Source organism: Pogona vitticeps, chromosome 9, assembly GCF_051106095.1.
Source record: "Pogona vitticeps strain Pit_001003342236 chromosome 9, PviZW2.1, whole genome shotgun sequence".
Lineage (NCBI taxonomy): Eukaryota > Metazoa > Chordata > Lepidosauria > Squamata > Agamidae > Pogona > Pogona vitticeps.
In genome coordinates, this window is record NC_135791.1 from 22,842,977 (window position 1) to 22,865,995 (window position 23,019).

Sequence of the window (23,019 nt, forward strand, 5' to 3'; positions counted from 1 at the left end):
GTGAAAATCGGTTCCCGAAGCAGGGAACCAATCATCGTTAAACGAAAAAAACCCATTGGAATCATTGTTTTGCGATTGCAAAAGCAATTGCAAAAACCTCACCGTCAAGCGGATTCATCATTAAATGGGGTAATCGTAAAGCGGGGCACACTGTACTTGGTTTGTTTCTTGTTGCAGTAGCACCACGTTTCATTATTCGTTTTTGTTTTTCCAGTACTAGTAGCAAACGTGTGTGTGTTGTGTGTGTGTGTGCATGCACGCACAAAGGTTCACAGAGCAGGCTTAGATGAGAAATCCAGAAGGTGTTGACTCACTGCATCTCCTCCAGCTTGACAAGCAGCAGCTCAGCCAGCTGCTTCTCCTTGGCTTCACGGATGCCCCTGTCCTTCGTCCGATAGCCTTCCAGCTCTATAAGCTCTGCCTCGCCTGGCGTCATTCCCATCTTCCTTTTTTCCCTATGGGAAACAAAAAAAGGCCACGCTGATACCTTCTCCCATCACAAATGTATGGCTAGAACTAAGCAGGAGCGCCGAAATGCATCAGAGATGGGAAATACTGTTGCTGTCTTAAAACATTAACCTCTCCACTTGGATTATTGTGGGCATGTCTTTCTAGAATCTGGAGCTTTACCTCCACACTATCATGAGTAGTGGCACTGAATGTTACTCTTCTCAAAGAGGCCCAGTGGAGGAATCGAAGTCCCAACCTCTGTCTCTCCTGCTAAAGACCTCAACCACTGACCTGAAATCCTCCAGCTGCCGAGCAATCTCCGGTTCTTGGAAAGCCTGGATTTCCTGCAAGTATTTCCGTTGCTGATCATCTGAAAGAAGTTCTGGCCGGTTTCGGTCTGCAATGAAGAAGGGAGAGATCGTTATTACCTGAGGTCTGATGCAGAACCAGACATGACGTTACAGGTGACTTTAGGACTGAAGAAAGAAAAGCTTTATTTTACATCTAGAAAGCACCCTCTGCGTGGCAAGATAATTATCCCTAAAACCTAAGACATTAAAGATTTCTGTCCGGACATGGGTTGTTCCAGATGCAGCAATTATGAATGCAAGCTGTAAAAATCTGTTGGTGCAAGCTGCATGCTACGGGAAAGCAACCATTTGTAGAGGAGAATTTGGTTTCAGTACGAATTAAAAAAATATGGAAAGCTGCTGCTAGGAAAAGAGAAGAACTGAGCTTTCAGGACAACTAGAAATTTGGTTTCCGTTATTATATAATAACAACTCAGTACTCGTATAGGACAGTAAAATAGGGTTCAACATGCTTCCGTGTAGTTTTGTGGAACAGCTTTCACCGCAACTGATTATGACTCAACAATATTACTGTTTCCATTTTTGGGAAGCCTAAGGTACAATTTTAACTTGCCTTAAGAGGAAAATTTGGGTAGATCTTCTTCTCCTACAGCCCAGTCTCTCAGCAATTAATGCTACACCAACTCATCAAGTGAAATGAATGTACATGTCGTATGCCTCTTGCACACAACCAGAATTTCAACCAAAAAGAGAAAAAGCAATGTTAATTGGGTTTTGTTTTGTTATTTCTTAGAAATAAGACAGATGTGAAAGGGTGGGTGTCTTGTAACCGAACGAGCGAAGGCTAAAAGAAATCATGAGAACTGCCAAAGTGCTTTTTTAAAACAAGATCCCAGAAATTCTGTCTGATTAAACACTCAAGATCTTCACCGTTCAACAAGTGGCAAGATTGGACTCTGCAAATTTTAACCTCCCCCACCCTTCACTCAAGATTTCCTTCAGCTGCTTAGCATCTGCACAGCCCTGCCACGAGGGTGTCCTAGAAATTTTCCCAAACCCACATTTTTTTTCTGTACTTCCTTTCATGGTTTGTGTCTTTAAAGTCCAGAGGGGAATTCTTGCTGCTATATTTGTACGCAAGCAAAAAAACAACAACAAAAGAAAGGCACAAACTCTCAGGACAAACCTTCCTCCACCCCAGCTGGCTTGGCAACTGGCCGGCCAGATAAACACAACGGAGCAGCCGGCAGGACCGACCGAAGTAACTGTCGGGAGGCTGCTCCAAAGGGACGTATCTCCTCCGCAAATTTGTGCAAACGCAGCAGCATCGAGGCAAAACCGTCGGCAGCTGCTTGGACGCTACTTTCGCTGGCTCACCACCACAAAGGAAACAGCCTCTGGAACCGACCAAGCCGTCCGAGTACATCGCTAAACGATGCAGCCATCTCTGGGGTGGTATATATGTTTGTTTATACTGAGCTGCTCCAAACTTAGAAGTGGCTCAGAACAGCTCCTACCCCTTTGTTCTCTTTCCCAAGAAGGTATCAAGCAATGATCAATATGCAGAGGGATTTTTAGTCTTCTATCTTTTGTGACAATACATAAGAACTTCCAGCACCTTCGCCAGCATGGTCTTTTGTGAAGTTATTAAATCTTTGTGAGGATAAGAGACAAAAGCAACGTGCAGAGTTCTTTGTGTTGGGGACAACAGGGAATTCGCCTGGATTCTGTTCTATCAGGGAGCAGGGCCACACAGCTCTGCCCAGTGGACTAGAAACTTGAGTTCCATGGACAGCAATATTTTATTATTAACCTCAGAGTATAGAGCTCTCAGGAAGGTGTGGTTTTCTTTTTAAGCTATTTCTAAACCAAGAAACGTACACACACTTTCTCTCCACCTCTCTCTCTCTCTCTCTCTCTCTCTCTCTCTCTCTCTCTCTGTGTGTGTGTGTGTGTGTGTTAACCCATTCTTTTCTCTCTCTCTTTAACAGGAAGAAAACAATTAGAGCCAGCCCTCTCCCTAGTGTTTAATGGGTGGTGGTGGGGAATGGTTCCCTATCATAAAACTCTATAAAGTTCAGGGCTCTCCAGAGTGCCTCCCCCTTGCAAATTTGATGTATGCACCACATGCAGAGTATATATCACATCCTACATCCAAACACCACCTCCTTCAGAAAGTTGAGAAGAAAACTAGCAGTCACTGGGGTGGGGGAAACGGAGAGAGCAGGCAGCTTGGCCACGCAGTCATTTGCAACATCAGGCTCAGCCACTAGATGGTAGGATGCGGCCGGGCCACAAGCCACGCCTGCCCTTGCAGGGAGACACACAAGACATCATCGGCTGGGTTGCTACTGCAGATGAGCTAATCTGTTGGCTGTGCCCTGGCAGGAGGCCGTCCCGTCTCTCTTCAACTTCCTGACTTTCAGACAGTTTCACCAGCTGGGTGTGGCCCATACAGTTGCAGCAAAAGCCCGGGACAGCTATATGGCCATGACAGAACAAGTACTCAAGGAACAGTATCTCAGAAAAAGAAATTTCTAAGTGATGTCCTTTGATCACGAAAGAGCTCTCTGGGGACCCTTTTTCCACCAAAGAGCCGTCTACCACCAGCTGCTCTATCAGTTATTTTTACTATTGTTTATAGGGGGTTTCCTTAATGCATTTTTAAACCTTACTTGCAAGCTTACTTGGAAGGATTTTTTAACCTGAAAGGCAGAACATCAATAACTGTAATAAATAAATAACAAACCCCACTTCTATGCCTTAGCCAACGTCAATATTTTTTACCAAAGTGCTCACACACTTTCTTCAGCCCTAAGAGCTAGAAGCATGCTCTGTGAACCCAAACAACAGGACGTGACTTCTGCAGCGAATATCCAGATCCTGAAGCTCTTTCTGCACTCGTGTGGGACTTCAGAATACATATAATCTGGAATTTCTGTCACCTTAAGCTCCAACATGTTTCAAAGCATCCACCCAGGCATTGTATAAGCAAAAAACAGGTTTTTTAAAGTACTGAACTGGCATACATTGATTGCAAAAATTCATTATTTATTTATTCATTCATATTTATTCATTGATGCAGAAGACTCAATGCTTTTTTCCTCATCAATTTATAGTAGAGTTTGGAAAAGTTACATTTTAGACTACATTTTCCCCAACTGCAGTTACTCACGCTAGCTGAAAATTAATGTTTCCTGGCTCTTCTCCTCTCTCTCTCACACACATACCTACAAAAATATTAGTGTTGGCTCTTACCCAGTTCAAATTGGACGTTGGTTGGAATGGGGACCCGCAGCAGCTGCGAAAAGATGGAAGACCAGTTAGAAAACGCTGGTGGAAGTAATGCATTGTGATGAATTGTTCAAGTGGGAACTCTTATATTTAGAGGACAAACACCACTCCCACCTACCCTTTGTCTACTACCTCAGACAGCAACATGGGATGGCCATTGTGTGCAAGGCCCATTTAAGATTAGTTTCATTTCTATCCTCCCGTGAGCTCAACACGGACATAGTTCTGACCTTCCCCGATTTCCTCCTCGACAACCCTGCGGGGTAGGTTACGTTGAGTATAAAGATGGGCATGAACCTTGGTTCGGAAGTTCGTGCTATGCGCTTCCTTCCCCCGCCTCTCCGGCCAATGACCCACTCACCAGTCAGAGCTCGCTCTTCAACTCCTCCTCTTCGGCTGTTGAACCAATCCCTGGCAGGAGCATGAGGTTGCCTGCCCCGCCTCCTCGTCTGAGTGGGCGATCAGCCAAGGAGGCGGGGCAGGGAAGCCTGCGCTCCTGCTGGAGACTGGCTGAACTGTCAAAGAGAAAAGAGCATGCGCCAGCTGGTGAGTGGAGGATCCAGCCAGGGAGGTGGGGAAAAGGAGCGCATGGCATCTATGGTGCTGAACATATGAACAGGCACGAACCTCCAAACCAAGATTCGTGCCCATCTCTAGTTGAGAAGCAGCAGTTCAAGGTGTTCTATGGTTCAAAGCCCAATCAGTTCTACGGTTCAGAACCGGTACCTCCCCAGATCGTCATGCAACATGTTGTCTGTGACATCACCCTGGACAGCACAGTCCTCCGGCCTCTTTCAGCCAAGGAAGCTAACACACTCTTCTGTGAGATATTGGCTCATTCCTTAGAAATATATCTAGTTTTCCAAGGAGGTAGCCACGTTTGCCCGTTGCAGCAAAAACATTTGTGAAACATTTCTGAAACACATTTAGCCCCCGGCCCATAAAAAAATATGATACCAAATGGAAGGGATCAATCTTCAAAGTGCAAGAAGAATCTTCTGGGTTTTTACAAGCGAGGTTTTTTACTGCCCTTGCAAACAACAGAGAACACAGGAGTACAGAAAGAGAGAGAGAGAAGTCAATAAGGTGACATGTGGTTCAGCTGCCTTTGTGGCCTGTCGCTTATACGCGAGGCAGCCACGCAGGAAAACACAGACATATCACATGTAAGTTGTCACATGTAAACAGTGCACGTGGCTGATGTCGAAAGAAGCCCTCAGTAGAACTAAGATCTGGCTTAGGCAGGAAGGAAGTGGTCATGAGGTAGAAGAAAAGGCTTTATTGCCCCAAGGTGTATGTGTGGGGGGAACAATCTCTTGCTTTTCTGTTTTTCCAGTGCATAGAGAAGTACTATTTTCTCAAACCAAACTAGAACGGCTAAGAGAGGGCAAAGGTAGAAAGTGTACAAAGAGCATAATTGTTTTTACCAACAAGAAGCCTGATACTTCAGAAAATCAGTACAAAATGGCACCTCTCAGTCTAAAGAGGGCAGGGAAGCCATTGCTAAGACATTATGTGAGGATCCTAAGACAGCAGAAGGTGTCTCTGAGCTGGTTCAGCAGTTAACAGGGATGCTGAAAGATCTTATTTGGTCTGCATTTCAAAGCAAACCAACTTATCTGCACCTTCTGCGCAGGTAAGAGTAGAGCTATCCTTCAAATTTCATTCTTCTCCAAAGGTTACAGTGCAGTTCTTGCTTCAAAAACACAGTGGTGCCTCGCTTTATGATCGCTCTGTTTAACGCCGAAACCGCATTACGATGAACTTTTTTCGATCGCTTTTGCAATCGCTTTACGATGTTTCCTATGGGGGAATTTTGCTTTGCGATGATCGGTTCCCTGCTTCGGGAACCAATTCTTCGCAAAACGATGATTTTAAAACAGCTGATTGGCGGTTTCAAAATGGCCACCGGTTAAACAAAATGCCCCCCCTCTGTTTTCTGGGACGGATTCCTCGCTGCACAGGCAGTGAAAATGGCTGCCCTACGAAGGATCTTCGCTCGACGGTGAGTTTCCAGCCCATTGGAATGCATTAAACGGGTTTTAATGTGTTTCTATGTGCTTTTTAATTTCGCTTTATAATGTTTTCACTGTACAGCAATTTCGTTGGAACGAATTAACATCGTTAAGCAAGGCACCACTGTATATCAAGAGGCGGTATATCAAAATGCGTATTTTAGGATCAATATGCTTAGAACTGCATGCTTTGCCATGAAAATACGTTTATGAATGCTTTAAAAAAACTGCAATCAAAATAAATTTAAATTGTGTATTTTAATATATATTTGTATGGTTTTTTAAAATCAGATTCAAGTGGAGACAGAACAGACTTGTAAAGGACAAAAATGTGTGGAATGCAGGTGGACTGGGCTCTCTCCCCCTGGCCATTGCTGAAAGATTTGAGGGTGGTTTGAAAAGCGCCATCAAAGTCTTGCTCACCCCAGCTTTGTCCAAGAACATGTGGCAGAATTCAACAAACTGCTTCTTTGCTTCTTTGGGCCCAAAGCGGGTTAATATGAGGTCTGCGTGCAGGTAACAGAGCTGTAAGAAAAGCAGTTTAATCACCATACAGGTACTACAAGAATATGTATTCTCAAAGGCTTTCACGGCTGGGATCCGATGGTTGTTGTAGATTTTTCAGGCTGTCAGGCTGTGTTCTTGAGGTTAAGAACACGACCAGACAGCCCAAAAAACCTACAACAACTATAAGAATAATTTACCGCATCTGTTTGGGCTAAATCATAGCATGATTTATTTACTCCCTTCGTCACATATGTATTCCCCCTTTCTTCCAAGGAGCTCACGATGGTGTACATCTCCTCCTTGTATCGATGATGATGATGATATCCTCCTCAAAATAACCCTGTGAGGGACGTCAGGCTGCAAGAGTATGCCTCAATGCGGATTTGCCCTCTCAAGCCCCGTGCTAGAACTCTTAATATTGCACCACGCTAGTCTTACTTAAAGTGTTTCGAGTGCCTGTTATTTTTTTTTAAAATTCTTTTTGTGTGTGTTCACTGTGAGGTGACCGAGACTCACCACAGGGCTGGATTCAAACTGCAACACCACATGCTGTACAAACACCATCAAATAGGCAGGATGAAGCTTCAGGACCTTCAGGTTCTGAAACAAGCTGCTTTGAGCATCTGGGTTCTGGAACCATGAGGAGAAACCGAATTAGCAAAATCAGAATATTTGCCTTTTAATTTTTTGTTGTTCACCCACCAATACCCTGGGAACCTTTGCCTTGTTCTTATCCATCCATCCATCCATCCATCCCTCCCTCCCTCCCTCCCTCCCTCCCTCCCTCCCTCCCTCCCTCCCTCCCTCCCTCCCTCCCTCCCTCCCTCCCTCCCTTCCTTCCTTCCTTCCTTCCTTCCTTCCTTCCTTCCTTCCTTCCTTCCTTCCTTCCTTCCTTCCTTCCTTCCTTCCTTCCTTCCTTCCTTCCTTCCTTCCTTCATTCATTCATTCATTCATTCATTCATTCATTCATTCATTCATTCATTCATTCATTCATTCATTCATTCATTCATTACTTACTTACTTACTTACTTACTTACTTACTTACTTACTTACTTACTTACTTACTTACTTACTTACTTACAGTTTTATCCCACCTTTTTCCTTAAAAAGAATCCAAGGCGGCTTACATCATTAAAAAGACAATATGTAGAAGCTATGTAGAAGCTCATACAGTAGGTATACAAATATTTTTTTAAAATACAGTGTTGCCTCCCAAGACGAAATTAATTCGTTCCACGAGTTGTGTCGTACTGCGAAAATTTTGTCTTGTGAAGCGCAGTACTAACGGTTGTGTGATTTTTAAAAAAACAAAAAAGGGGGGGGGGGATCGTATTGCGAAGCATGGCCATAGAAAACTTCGTCTTGTGAGTCACCAAAAAAATCGCAAAACGCTTTCATCTTGCGAGTTTTTCGCTGCTTGAGGAATTCGTCTTGTGACGCATCACTGTAATTAAACAAGCATTACATTAAAAACAAGATCAACACTAAAATACATTTAAAACAACAGAGCACCACAATCCATTTTAAATCCCCTCTCAGACCACCTGCCTGAAGAGAAAGGTCTTTGCCTGCCTGCAGGAGGACTGCCATGATGGGGCCAGCCAGACTTCCCTGGGAAGGGTTCAATCTTCTCCTTCTGTTGCCCTTCTTTCTAGATTACCTACCTGCAAACAGGCAACCCCATGCAATACCGCTGCCATCAAATCTTACCGGCTCAATGTCATTCTCAAAGTCTTCATCTTCAGCCCCAATGATGGCCATGGCAGACCCAGTCCGTGTGGCCAGGGCTGGGTTCTTGCAAGGAAGACACAATAAGGAACCAAGGTCATCTTTTCAGACACAGTGAGTGAAGACTTTCCCCCATTGGTCCCACAACCCAAAATTAATCCATGTAGCTCAAATCCCCCTTTTCCCACTCCCAGACCCTCAAATCTTGCATAAGTAGAAATCTTAGGGCGGGAATTAAATATTTCCTTCCCATCTGCCAATAAACAAGCTGACCGCATTTCTTCAAAAGCACTGAGGGGGCGGGCAGGTGTGTAGCCCCTCAGAGTTTAGGAATAACACATTAGCTTCGATGTTTTAATTGCCTTTGTGCATTAACAGGACAAACCAAATATACACATCTAAAAATAATGTTTTGAAAATGGCATTTTAATGTTTTGATGCTTCTTTGTTTGTTTAAAATATTTTCACCCCACCTTTCTCCTCGAAAGGGCCTGAAGGCAGCTTATATAAATAAAAGAAAATAATATTTAAAGCTCAGAACAGTAAATATATACATACTAAAAAGGGTCAAACAAACACACTAAAATGATAGTAAACAAAAACAATGGCCAAAAAACCCCCCACATTTAAAGCAGTAAAAGCACAATAATCCACTTTAAAGCCCACTCAGGAAGCCTATCACTGAGGGAAACCTTGCCTGAAAAGAAAGGTCTTTCAGAATACTGCTAAAGATTACATGCATCCTTCTTTAATGCAAAAGGTAGCGATGTTCACGTTAATATAGTAAATCCAACATGCTACTTCCATGCTCTGGTGGCCCTCCACAGGTTGAACTACAACTCCCATCATCCCTCACCACTGGTTATTTTGTCTAGGTGTGATGGATGTTGCAGTCCAGTAACCTGTCATACAACAAGCTGTCCATTCCTGCCTTCATTTCAACCTAAAATGAAAAGCCCAGCTGGGGCAATGCTTTCAATAATTCAATCTATTCCCATTTGGTGCTCCCGTCAGCCAATACTCACCCCATTGTATCCCTCCTCCACCTCCATCCTTCCCCCAGAGTGGGGGTTAGGATTCCAGTTGAATCAGACGCCCCGAGGGTCCAGGACGAACATAGACCTTCAAGAGAATGCAAGAAGAAAAAGAAAATTAAGAAACAAAATTAGAAAATAAATCTACAGCGTGTTTGCATCTTTGCTTCAATGGCTCACCATGACCCTTACCCTCTAAAATGTCCCTGGTTTCTTCATATGTATACACACACCCAGATCAGGTAGGCCAGAAAGTTTGGTGTCAGGTCAGTGAGAGGAATAAACCACAATTACCGTATTTTTCCATGTATAAGACCGCTTTTCTAATCCAAAATTAAGAAATCTAAATGGGGCTTAGCAAGTGTAGGGGGAAAGGGATCAAAGCGCTGCAGGATCGCTTTGATCCCTGCTTCTCCCTCCACTTGTTTTTGTTCTCTCCTCAGCTGACTTCCGTGTATAAAACAAGGCTCAATTTTTAGTCTAAAGATTTTAGACAAAAGTATAGTCTTATACACAGAAAAATATGTTGTTGTTGTTGTTGTTGTTGTTGTTATTATTATGCTAACCATTAGCCATTGGCCAATGGCAGCCTCAGGGCCACCATCAGCCCCTGGAAGGAAAGGAGTGAAAGAAGAGGTAATTCGGGGGAACAAGGGCTTTGCTATGAAAAGAGAGGTTCCAGAGAATCATGCCCCCCCAAAGTGGCACCCCAGTAAAAGTGGTGGCCGTTGCCAACCTGGTTCTCACTGAAGTGCCAAGTCCGCCGTTCATGCGACCGGATGCCCCCTTTCCCCCCAAAAGAAAAAAAGCTTCCTACACAGAAGGAAGCTAGTATGCCAAAAGGAAAGGCATTCTTCAGTCACGTGAAATACGCATTTTTTTTTCCTGCAGGAAGGTTGGTTCAATCACATGAGCCTCCCCCTCGCTATGGGAAGGGGCACCTCCCAGATACAGGTTTAGCACCTCCGCAAAAACCAAGCCCAGGACACACTTGGGTTGCAGAAAGAACAGGGAGAGCCAACAGGGCAGGAACCGGGGAAGAGCCCCCCCACCCTCAGATGCTGAACAACAACTCCTATCATGCCTCACCAATGGCCAAGCAGGCTGGGGCTGATAGGTACTGAAGTCCAACCGCCCTGAGCAACAGAAGGGGATAAGGTTCCATGGCTCAATCAGGGATGCTTAGGGTTATGTGGATTTGGGGATTTTTTTTTTTAAGAGGGCCAGATTTCCCCAGCAGGAGTTGTAGTGGGCGAACACGGATCTCCGTGCCTTTTACTAAAGAGGGCTCCGAAGAGACAACGTTGGGAGGATTTAGCTTTCCAGAAAAGGAAAACGGCCACATCCCACCTTGAAGAAGAATATGGGATGTGTGTAATGCCAGGGTGAGGAGGGGGAAAGTCTCAATACACAGAGAGGTATTCTCCCTCCTCACCCCATTACTCAGAAATTCCTGCATTAGGTGGAGGTACAGCAGGCATGAATACAGTGCAGCCTCTGTCACCTACAAAGAGGCCACAGAGAAACGGTGCCAGCAGGAGGGGAACTCCACACCCCACAGACGGCCTGACTCATAAAGGGCACCATTCCAGCCGCCTGGCACTAGGGGAGGGAGGAGCCCGATCTGGGGGCAGGGGAAATGGGTCAAAAAGCAAATACATGCCGTTGCAACACCCTTCAGAACTGGATCACGCTGTCTTCTCCACCAGAGAGAGAGAGAATCTCCAGTGAAAAAAAGCAGGCTAAATAAGCCATCTAATGTGATTTACTTGTAATTTATTCTAATAGGGATTTAGCTTTCCAGAAAAGCAAACGGCCACATCCCCTCATGCTGCTGTTTTGTGCAAAAAACCTTGATAATTGGTACTTAGCTTCTTTGCAACTTTTTGCAGGGAAACCGTTGAGAGGTTGAAATAACGCCTTACTAGATAGTGATCCAGAGGCAGCCCCCCCCAATAAAGAAGAGGGGGGTCCCCCCCATAAAGAAGAGCACCATCTGCTCTCAGCAATCCACTTTGGCACTTGTGTGTGCCCTGGTGACAGCTGGCACGGCAACATCTACACAAAATAAGCACAACCGGATTGCGAAGTCCTTTGTTTACAGAATGTTTGTACACAAATGTACACTTAACCATTTCTGGCAAATAGAAATGGTCCCCAGGAGATTCCACAGTGATGTTTAAACTGAAAATGGTGTTTTGTTTTTCACTGTACAAGGCCAAAGGGAAAGAGAAAAGGGAACGGGGGAGAGGAAGAAGTATCTTTATTTATTATTTAAAAAAATATTTTTACCCCACCCTCCTCCTTTAAAAGGACCCATGGCAGCTTGCATCATTAAAAGACAATATTTAAAACTAAAAACGTAAAGTATACAAATACTGTACTAAAAAGAATCAAACCAATTCCACACTAAAAGATGGTAAGCAAAAACAACAGCTAAACCACATTCAAATCAGTAAAGGCACAAGTATCCATTAACTCAGGCACCCCGTCATTCAGGTAAAAGCTTGTCTGAAGAGCAAAGCCTTTTGCCTGCTGGCGGAAGGACAGCTAAGAGGGGGCCATGCCGGCCTCCAGTGGGAGGGAGTTCCAGAGTCTCTGGAAGCAGCCACAGAGAAGGCCCTCTCATGGGTCCATCCTTAAGCACCAGTATCTTCACAAGTCATGGAAATCCCCAGCAAACTAAAAAATTCAATTCAGTTTCAACCATTAGCATTTGTTCTCAGACTGACAGACTTTTAAAGTGATCGCCTCCCCCACGACACAAAATTCCTCATACATACATCTTTTTCTCATCATCACTACAGTATCTGCAGGCTGGGGGAAAAGCTACACCACTGTTGTGCAGTTCCTAAGACTGGGATAAAAAATTAATATCTAAATACAATTTCTGCCTGTGAATGAGCTATTTAAAAAGCATTGATATTCGGATGGGGATAAAATAGGTCTCATGTAACCCATTCTGAGCACTGTTTCGCCAAGTATGCTTGGCTATGGCTGGGGATGATGGGAACTGTAATCTAACACATCCGGAGGTGAACAAGTAAATCACCATATCACAAGCTAGAATATGGTTTATGACTCATATTCTAAGCACATGCTTCAATACAAATACGAAGCACAGATGGAAACCCACTGTGGTGTCATGTTAAGATGGCAGTGGTTGTAGATACAGTAAACTCACCGCCTTTGATCAACTAGAAAGCATGTGAAGTAGTCCTAGAAAAGTCATTCTGCCTTAGATGAACCAGCTTTGCATGCCAATGACGGCACCATGACACAAATGCCAGCAAAACCAGCCACCGATTTAATAACAGATCAGCTGCCACTATACCGGAGAGTAGGAAAAGGGACGTGGTGGGTAAAGGGACGTGGTGGCGCTGCGGGCTAAACCACAGAAGCCTGTGCTGCAGGGTCAGAAGACCAAGCAGTCGTACGATCGAATCCACGCGACGGAGTGAGCGCCCGTCGCTTGTCCCAGCTCCCGCCTGTTACATACAGCACTGATGTTACCTGTCTGTCATGGGTTTGGAGGGAAAGTTCCATCCTATGGAGAGTGGAAGGCGGGACATCAGGAGGAGGGGCTGTACTGTATATATAGGTGAAGCCTGTGTGGTGAAAGGGAGACGCTGGGATGTGACGAAGCAGCAGCTGGGAAGAAGAAGCTGGTGTGGGAGTCTGTGTGTCAGACAGGGTACTACTGTGTGTCAGAGTACCAACCTGATAGGTTCAGGTGTCTGTTGGTTAGCCAGAACTGATAGGTTCAGGGTCTGTGCTTCAAGTTAAGGGTTCTGTGTGAACCAAACTGTGTGTATGTATGAGTGAAACTAAGCCACGTTACTTTATCTTATTCACCTGATTATTTTATTTTTCCCTGTGTGTATTGAAATAAACCTTGTTCTTTTATTTGTTTAAAAATCCATCCCTGGTCTGTGTGACTTCTTATAGGGAATGGTTGGTGGCAGCTTAGTTAAGTGTGGCAGATCCCAGTAGGTCTGGGTTTGTCACATTGATTGGTGTCCAGCGTGTGGGATACGACTGGTCCAGTTGTCCAGCGGTCCAGCAAAGCCTTGGCAAGTGTGCCCAGAGCAAGGGGGGTCTAGTCAGGGACAATCTGAGAGCACGTAGGTAATCTTCTAGGTGTACCTCACGGGGGGGGTGCACTAGTAGAAGAACGTGTAACCTCAGATTGGGGACCAGATTAGAGTGCTCTGAGGCAGCCTGTTTTGGCGGGAAAAAGCTGAGGCAAAACTGTATAGTAACAGTGATCTAGCCTGCCTGCTGAGAGGCCCAGCAGAGGGGGGTAGGCTCTGACTCGCTACTGTTGCAAGTTAGTGCTGAAGGAACAGCAGCAAGCTCTAGAAGGCTGGTTCTGAGGCAAGAAGAAAAAAAAAAAGTGGTCGTTTTATTTTGAGGCTTGACTTTTTGAAGCAGCCTGTTCTGAGGGGGGATTATGCCCTTGACTCGAAGCCAGATGGCAGAAATGGGTGAAGTGAAAGACCCCCAGGTTGACCAAGGTTCTGAGGATGAATTTGGCTCAGTGCAAGGTGACAGCACAGGAGAGCAGAACCCAGAACTTAGAAAATTGCTCATAGCTCAACAGCATGAACTGAGAATGAGGCAATTTGAAGTGGAGGAAAGATTAGAGAGAGAAAGAAGGGAGGAAAGAGAAAGGCAATTTGAAATGGAGGAAAGAGAGAAACAACGGCAATTTGAATTAGAGAGAGAGAGAGAGAGAATGGAGAGGGAAGAAAGAATGGAGAGAGAGAAAATTGCTCTGGAAAAAGAAAGAATGGCGTTTGAATTAAGAAAATTGGAACTGATGAACCAGAACAATAATAACAATAGGGATTCTGAGGGAGGCCAATTGTCTAAGGCTGACCTGAAGAAATTCCCTGTGTACCACAAGGGAGATTGTCCTGAGGTATTCTTTTCCTTAGTGGAAAGAGCGTTTGTGGACTTCTCAGTGAGGGAAACTGAGAAGATGACCATCATGCGATCTTTAATCAGTGGTAGCCTGGCTGAGGTCTATGCCGAGATGCCTGAGGAACTGATGAAAGATTTTGCAGAGTTTAAAAAACTGGTGTTTGCCAGACATGGGATAAATGCGGAGCAGCTGAGACAAAGATTCAGGTCCCTCACAAAAAAACCAGAGCAGACTTTTACCCAAGTGGGGGCCCAATTGGTGAGGCTGCTTGAGAAATGGCTATCTCAGGAGGGGACAGAGACCTATGAGCAGCTTAAAGACTTGATAGCACTGGAACAGTTCTATTCAGTCCTGCATGGGGAATTGAAATTCCAGGTGAGGGAAAGGAAACCAAAATCTGTGGTGGAAGCTGCCGAGATCGCAGATTTTATTTCACAAATAAGAAAGCCCTTGGGTGAGGGGAAATCTGTAGGTAAACCCAAAGAAACCTACAGCAAGTACTCTCAGGGACCAGGGAAAAGCCAGCAAGGGGGAGGGGCCCATGGTGAAGGGAAGCCCTCAGACATGAAACTAAGACCTCAGATTTTGGAGGGAAAACCAAAACAAGATGAGAGAGAATCAAAATACACCAGAAAATGTTATTTCTGTCAGGGAAAAGGCCATCTAATCTCAGATTGTGAGAAATTAAAGCAGCTAAAAGGAATGGTGCCTCAGGAGTCGAGTGGAACCCAGCCAAAAGCTGTGTTCTGTGTCCAGAAAGAGCAAGGCTCATTGTCACTGAGGGAGCCTGTTGCCGTGGCTACTCAGTCTGGAACAGCTACATCTGCTGATCAGGCTGAGGAAAATGGTCCTCTTGTAGAAGTCAGGCGCTGCCTGTTGGTGAGAACAGATTCTCAGTTGTTTGAGACAGCAGGGGTGGACGTAGGAATACTTGGCCGTCAGTATCGGGGGCTGCGGGACACTTGTTCTCAGGTGACCCTGTGCCATCCAGATATTATTCCTAGGGAATATATAATCCCGAATGAGAGCATAAAGGTAGCAGGGATTGAGGGGCAGATAATCTCACTGCCAGTCGCGGAGGTACCTGTCAACTTTCAAGGCTGGAGGGGAGTTTGGCGGCTAGCGATTTCATCGACTCTGCCAGCAGCCGTGCTCGTGGGAAATGACCTGGCTGAACATGTGAAACGGGTGCTAGTGATGACACGCTCACAGGCTACCACGGGGACAGTTCAAGGGGGTAATGATGAGCCAGAGACGGAAGCAGAGGGGAGTTCAGAAGCTGTGGTGGAAACCTTAACCACAGACAGCCGATTTGGACAAGAGCAAAAGGCAGACGCCACTCTCCAGAAGTGTTTTGAACAGGTGACTGACGCCCAGCTAACACCTGAAACCCCAGTGAGATTTCTGGAGAAAAAGGGGATTTTATATAGAGAGACCCTGAGGAATATCTCAAAAGGGGGAGATGGGATCAGAAGTCAGCTGGTGGTACCTGAAAAGTATCGCCCCATGATCTTACAAAGGGGGCACTCTGACATGTTTGCTGCACACTTAGGGGTGAACAAAACACAGCAGAGAATCACACAGAATTTCTACTGGCCTGACATAGGGAAGCAGATCAGGGAGTTCTGTAAACAATGTGATGTGTGTCAAAGGCAGGGGAATAACCGCGACAGGACCAAAGCAAAGTTGTGCCCTTTGCCTGTGATTGACACTCCGTTCAAATGCATAGGGGTGGATATTGTGGGACCTTTGCCCAAGGCCACAAAGAGGGGGAACAGGTTCATTCTCACAATTGTGGACCATGCCACAAGGTACCCTGAAGCCATACCCTTGACTAACATTGAAACTAACACAGTGGCAGATGCCTTGGTGGGGTATATGTCCAGGATGGGATTTGCCTCAGAAATAATCACAGATTTGGGCGCATCGTTCACATCAAAGCTCATGAAACGCTTATGGCAAATCTGTGGAATAAAGCACAAGGAAACCACTGCCTATCATCCTGAAAGTAATGGGTTAACTGAGAAGTTCAATGGGACTCTAATGCGCATGATTAGGGCTTACTTGACAGAGAATCCAAACAATTGGGACCAGAAGCTGCAATCCCTTTTGTTTGCTTATCGATCAGTGCCACAAGCCAGTACCGGGTTCAGTCCATTTGAACTTTTATTTGGGAGGAGGGTGAAAGGGCCCCTTGATTTGAGCAAACAAAAGTGGGAGCAGATCACCCAGGATGACCCACAAGACATTGTGACATATATAGACTCTTTAAGGAAAGACCTAAAGAGGAATCTAGAGCTGGCAGCAGAAAACCTGCAAGCTCAGAAGGTCAGAAAGAAAGCTTGGGATGACCAGGAAGGCAGGGAGAGGCACTTTGACCCAGGGGAGGAAGTGCTGTGGCCTGGGCCCTGCAAAGAGAACAAACTGCAGCTGGGTAGCCCAGAAATAAAATACTTGGGTCACATGGTAGGGGGAGGAGTGATAAAACCCCTGGAGGCCAAAGTAGAAGCTGTTCGTGATTGGCCTAGACCCCACACCAAGAAAAAAGTCAAATCATTTCTTGGGTTGGTGGGCTACTACAGAAAGTTCATCCCGAGGTTTAGCGAGATTGCGGCTCCGCTGACCGATCTGACGAGGAAGAAGGCTGATGACCGCATCCCGTGGACCAGCGACTGTGAGGAGGCGTTCCAGAGGTTGAAGCAGGCGCTCATCAACTATCCAGTGCTGCGGGCTCCAGACTTCGACAGGGAGTTCATCATCTACACCGATGCGTCTAACAGCGGGGTAGGAGCAGTTCTGTGCCAGGAGGATGAGAATGGTGACCAGCATCCAGTGTCCTACCTGAGTAGGAAACTTCAAAAAGGTGAGAGACATTTGGCAACCGTGGAGAAGGAGTGTTTGGCCATAGTCTACGCGATCCAGAAGGCCAAGCCTTACATCTGGGGAAGACATTTTATTCTGTGCACTGACCATTCACCACTGCAATGGTTAAAGACAATGAAAACCCACAATAGCAAACTTATGAGGTGGGCTTTAAACCTACAGGACTATGACTTTGAAGTGAAGGTGGTCAGAGGGTCAGTGAACTGTGTTGCTGACGCCTTGTCAAGAAGACCTGAAGAATGAAGACGGCGAAAGAAACATGGACTATGTATATATATTAATGACAAAAAGTTAAATGTACCTGTTTTTGAACTTGGTTTGTATGAATAAAGGTAACTTGATGTATTGTTAATGGTAAATGTTTAAATGCCTAATAGAGTGTAAGTATAAGTAAGTATGATATTGTATGTATAACTGTTTTTGTGTGTTTAACCAGGTTGTTTTTTTGGGAAAAAGCACGTTAGCTTTCCCCCTACAAAACAACTTATAAAGAGGGGAGGTGTTACATACAGCACTGATGTTACCTGTCTGTCATGGGTTTGGAGGGAAAGTTCCATCCTATGGAGAGTGGAAGGCGGGACATCAGGAGGAGGGGCTGTACTGTATATATAGGTGAAGCCTGTGTGGTGAAAGGGAGACGCTGGGATGTGACGAAGCAGCAGCTGGGAAGAAGAAGCTGGTGTGGGAGTCTGTGTGTCAGACAGGGTACTACTGTGTGTCAGAGTACCAACCTGATAGGTTCAGGTGTCTGTTGGTTAGCCAGAACTGATAGGTTCAGGGTCTGTGCTTCAAGTTAAGGGTTCTGTGTGAACCAAACTGTGTGTATGTATGAGTGAAACTACGCCACGTTACTTTATCTTATTCACCTGATTATTTTATTTTTCCCTGTGTGTATTGAAATAAACCTTGTTCTTTTATTTGTTTAAAAATCCATCCCTGGTCTGTGTGACTTCTTATAGGGAATGGTTGGTGGCAGCTTAGTTAAGTGTGGCAGATCCCAGTAGGTCTGGGTTTGTTGAAATAACGCCTTACTAGATAGTGATCCAGAGGCAGCCCCCCCCAATAAAGAAGAGGGGGGTCCCCCCCATAAAGAAGAGCACCATCTGCTCTCAGCAATCCACTTTGGCACTTGTGTGTGCCCTGGTGACAGCTGGCACGGCAACATCTACACAAAATAAGCACAACCGGATTGCGAAGTCCTTTGTTTACAGAATGTTTGTACACAAATGTACACTTAACCATTTCTGGCAAATAGAAATGGTCCCCAGGAGATTCCACAGTGATGTTTAAACTGAAAATGGTGTTTTGTTTTTCACTGTACAAGGCCAAAGGGAAAGAGAAAAGGGAACGGGGGAGAGGAAGAAGTATCTTTATTTATTATTTAAAAAAATATTTTTACCCCACCCTCCTCCTTTAAAAGGACCCATGGCAGCTTGCATCATTAAAAGACAATATTTAAAACTAAAAACGTAAAGTATACAAATACTGTACTAAAAAGAATCAAACCAATTCCACACTAAAAGATGGTAAGCAAAAACAACAGCTAAACCACATTCAAATCAGTAAAGGCACAAGTATCCATTAACTCAGGCACCCCGTCATTCAGGTAAAAGCTTGTCTGAAGAGCAAAGCCTTTTGCCTGCTGGCGGAAGGACAGCTAAGAGGGGGCCATGCCGGCCTCCAGTGGGAGGGAGTTCCAGAGTCTCTGGAAGCAGCCACAGAGAAGGCCCTCTCATGGGTCCATCCTTAAGCACCAGTATCTTCACAAGTCATGGAAATCCCCAGCAAACTAAAAAATTCAATTCAGTTTCAACCATTAGCATTTGTTCTCAGACTGACAGACTTTTAAAGTGATCGCCTCCCCCACGACACAAAATTCCTCATACATACATCTTTTTCTCATCATCACTACAGTATCTCCAGGCTGGGGGAAAAGCTACACCACTGTTGTGCAGTTCCTAAGACTGGGATAAAAAATTAATATCTAAATACAATTTCTGCCTGTGAATGAGCTATTTAAAAAGCATTGATATTCGGATGGGGATAAAATAGGTCTCATGTAACCCATTCTGAGCACTGTTTCGCCAAGTATGCTTGGCTATGGCTGGGGATGATGGGAACTGTAATCTAACACATCCGGAGGTGAACAAGTAAATCACCATATCACAAGCTAGAATATGGTTTATGACTCATATTCTAAGCACATGCTTCAATACAAATACGAAGCACAGATGGAAACCCACTGTGGTGTCATGTTAAGATGGCAGTGGTTGTAGATACAGTAAACTCACCGCCTTTGATCAACTAGAAAGCACGTGAAGTAGTCCTAGAAAAGTCATTCTGCCTTAGATGAACCAGCTTTGCATGCCAATGACGGCACCATGACACAAATGCCAGCAAAACCAGCCACCGATTTAATAACAGATCAGCTGCCGCTATACCGGAGAGTAGGAAAAGGGACGTGGTGGGTAAAGGGACGTGGTGGCGCTGCGGGCTAAACCACAGAAGCCTGTGCTGCAGGGTCAGAAGACCAAGCAGTCGTACGATCGAATCCACGCGACGGAGTGAGCGCCCGTCGCTTGTCCCAGCTCCCGCCAACCTAGCGGTTCGAAAGCATGCAAATGCGAGTAGATAAATAGGTACCACCTCGGTGGGAAGGTAACAGCGTTCCGTGTCTAAGTCGCACTGGCCATGCGGACAAAACGCTGGCTCTATGGCTTGGAAACGGGGATGAGCACCGCACCCTAGAGTCGAACATGACTGGACAAAAATTGTCAAGGGGAACCTTTACCTTTTTAGGAAAAGGGGAGAAATTAGACAGGAAACAACTTCCTAGGTTCAAGAAGATGAGCAAGGAAAAACGAAACACAATACATCTGTCCGTGTTCATTCCCAAGCCTGCCCCAAACCCTAGCTGACATAGCCAAGGGGTGAAGGATTCTGGTATTGATAGTCCAAGAACATTCGGAAATGGTGCTCTAGAGATGCGAGATTAACACCAAAGATGCCCCTTCCTAGTTTAAGAGGCAAGCTCTTAGAGATAGTTGAACAAGTGCCTAGATTTTGAACTCCACTTTTTCTCTGCAACGGTTGCTCTCTGCTGCAGGCGGGCTAAGGACCCACACAGGAAGTGAAGCCACAGTACCAGCGCCATCCTCCCCTCTGTTTCTTCCTATCTGCCCTCCCTGCCATGGGGCTGGGGAGAGGCAGGGGGAACGGCCCCATGCCAGGTTACCTGCGTTCTCTGGGGCTTTCCCCTTCCTGGTCTGAAGGATCAGCTTCTGGTGCAGCCGGCTTCTAAAACAAAAGGGACAGCCCAGAATATACACAGAAAGCGCCCGTTTCCTGCATCAGGAAGTGACGCAAACGTAGCCACCAGACATACACAAAGAGAGAGAGAGCAAGAGCAAAAGACATTATCACAAGTGCCGGCATCACCTTTAGGAAAAGGGGCCAGTTTTAGAAGTTCAAGACAGGGACGTAAGAAGAACCTTGCTAGCTTAAAGCAAGACAAAAGTTTCATGCCTTGGGGAAGTGGTTTTTTCGGATGACGGCTCCCAGAATCTGCACCTGCACACCGGACACTTTTGATAGTTTTCATTCAGAAAAGAAATGTCAAGTGACCTGGAATACAAGCCACAATGCGTTTGCGAGCAGCAATTCACCCCTTTGATTTTACACCACTTCAGTGATGCTGGCCTAACTATGGAAGAGGAATCTGGCCAAGGTCTCCTAGCTTGGCTTTAGGCTATGACTTCCGTGACAAACGCCAGCCAGAATGGCTATCTGTCGTTTGCGGGGGAAGAATACAAACCACATCTTTTGGTATCGAATGCAATAGCTCAGGGGTGAGGAGACATCTGGATGATTTATCTTGCACCCCTCACTGTTTGAAGAATAGCTATTTTTAGGACCAAATCGGACTGCAAGGTATAGAGGAAGATCTGTATCGGTGTACACAAATCATCCTAACCTATCTCCCTTCCACTATGAGGTTCCAACTTGCAGATGGTGAAGATCCAGTTTAAAAAACGGAGGTCCGAAGAGAGTAAAAGGCCGGGGGGGAGATTCATTGGTACTTCATCTTCAAGGCAGTATTACTTTCCAGTTGGTTTGTTCCTTCTGCCTCACCACTAAGACAGCAGTATTCCCAGATTCTCCCATCACCACCTTCAAGGGTGGGCAAAGCAGCAGAGGTGTAGAACTGCATAAAGCGTCTTTCGCATGTTAGTGGTAAGGTGATACATAACACAACCAATTTGTCAGGAACCTCCACCCTCGTCAGTTCCCCCTCCGCCCATCTGCAAAACAGTTTCGTTCTCTCCCCATTCCCCTTCCTTCTTTGTTTTCTTCATCAATTGATCACTACCGTATTTTTCCGTGTATAAGACGCACCCATGTATAAGACACCCCCCCCCCACTTTCCTAACCCCAAATTAAGAAATCTAAGTGGGGGTTAGCAAATGTAGGGGGGAAGGGATCAAAGCGCTGCAGGATCGCTTTGATCCCTGCCTGCTTTCCCTTCCACTTGTTTTTGTTCTCTCCTCAGCTTACTTCCGCGTATAAGATGATCCTCAATTTTTAGTCTAAAGATTTTAGACAAAAGTATAGTCTTATACATGGAAAAATACGGTAAATTTTTTCCCCTGAAAAGTAACTTTTTAAAGTTACCTGTTTTTTTCCCCCTGAAAAAGGGCATGGAAGAAGATGATCCTTGCACTGGTTTAGGCTCACTAGGGCTTGGGAAAGGCACCCCTGCCCACAAATTTTCGGGGCTCTGCCTAGAACTGGGTCTCTTAGCCTTGGTGCATAAATGTTATTTCCAGATTCAGCAGCAATATGGGCGATGAAGGCCAGCTGCTGGGGAAGAACAGCAGAAGAGTGAGTGCTTTTGCTCGCGATCATACCCAGCGTGTTGGCTTCCCAGAACCAAGTCGCTGTTCGCTGTGAACGACAAGATGCCACACATGCTAAAGGCTTTTGGTCTGCTCAAGTGCGCAGCACATGTTCTCATGCTATGTTCTTGTAAAATTAAGGGTCACTTTTCCCCCCAACTCTGTTCTGATTTGAGCAGGAGTTTTGGGAGGGGACAAAGGAGCAATTCACCCTGGACTCACATACGAAGTGTGCACATCAACCTTGGATTTGCTGGATTTTTGCAAATCAGAATCCCATCTGAGCACCATAAACATAATGGGGAAAAGTCACAAAACAAACTGGAACTGTATTTTTTTTTTTACCCCTCCAGGAAACCCAAGAGAGTTTACACCTTCCTCTGTCTCTCCATTTTCTTGTCCTAATAACCATGTGATGTAAGTTAAGATGGCCATCAGTGACTGAATACCACCTGCAGCTAGGAGGTTTGCAATCTTTTTGAGTGTGGCCCTCAGGAGGCCCGCCTGGCCCCAACACTGAAAAGACAACAAACACTGTAGTTTTGAAACAGCACTTTGCTTTGGTTGAGTCAGGATTGTTCCCCTATACCACCGACTTTCTAGGATTTTTTTTTTCCTGGATGACAAATTTACATACTGGCAGAAAGCAGCCTCTGACTTAAAAGGACTGCACAGTGGACCCTCGACTTACAGACGGCTCAACTTACAGACTTTTTGAGTTACAGAATTCTCTGGCCGCAAAATTTAGGTTCGACTTGCAGCCGGAGAATCGACCTACAGAAAAAAACCAAAATGGAACAAAAATGGAATAAAAACAGCCGGTTACGGGATTAATTGGTTTTCAATGCATTGTAGGTCAATGGAGACTCGACCTACAGACTTTTCGACCTGCAGCCACCCTTCCAATACGGATTAATTCCGTAAGTAGAGGGTCCACTGCGTTGGGTATTGAGAAAGGTGAAGGAAGAAGGGATG

The 23,019-nt window shown here is 45.4% G+C and overlaps 1 protein-coding gene across 6 annotated transcripts in view; it reads right to left on the reverse strand.

The window, feature by feature from the left end:
• Nucleotides 1–23,019, reverse strand: part of ARHGEF1 (Rho guanine nucleotide exchange factor 1) — a 54,959-nt gene that overhangs the window by 26,748 nt on the left and 5,192 nt on the right. For 4 of the 6 annotated variants that reach the window (XM_072980303.2, XM_072980305.2, XM_072980302.2 and 1 more), the window contains exons 2-8: nt 9,331–9,427; nt 8,288–8,371; nt 7,094–7,207; nt 6,494–6,595; nt 4,020–4,062; nt 742–847; nt 315–455 (exon numbers count right to left, since the gene is read on the reverse strand). In XM_072980303.2, the coding sequence (XP_072836404.2) occupies nt 315–455; nt 742–847; nt 4,020–4,062; nt 6,494–6,595; nt 7,094–7,207; nt 8,288–8,371; nt 9,331–9,357 (617 nt within the window). In that variant the 5' untranslated portion in view covers nt 9,358–9,427. Of the gene's footprint in view, nt 1–314; nt 456–741; nt 848–4,019; nt 4,063–6,493; nt 6,596–7,093; nt 7,208–8,287; nt 8,372–9,330; nt 9,428–12,523; nt 12,662–20,384; nt 20,459–23,019 lie in introns of those variants that run through there. The other 2 variants (XM_072980300.2, XM_072980301.2) reach the window with 2 other exon arrangements.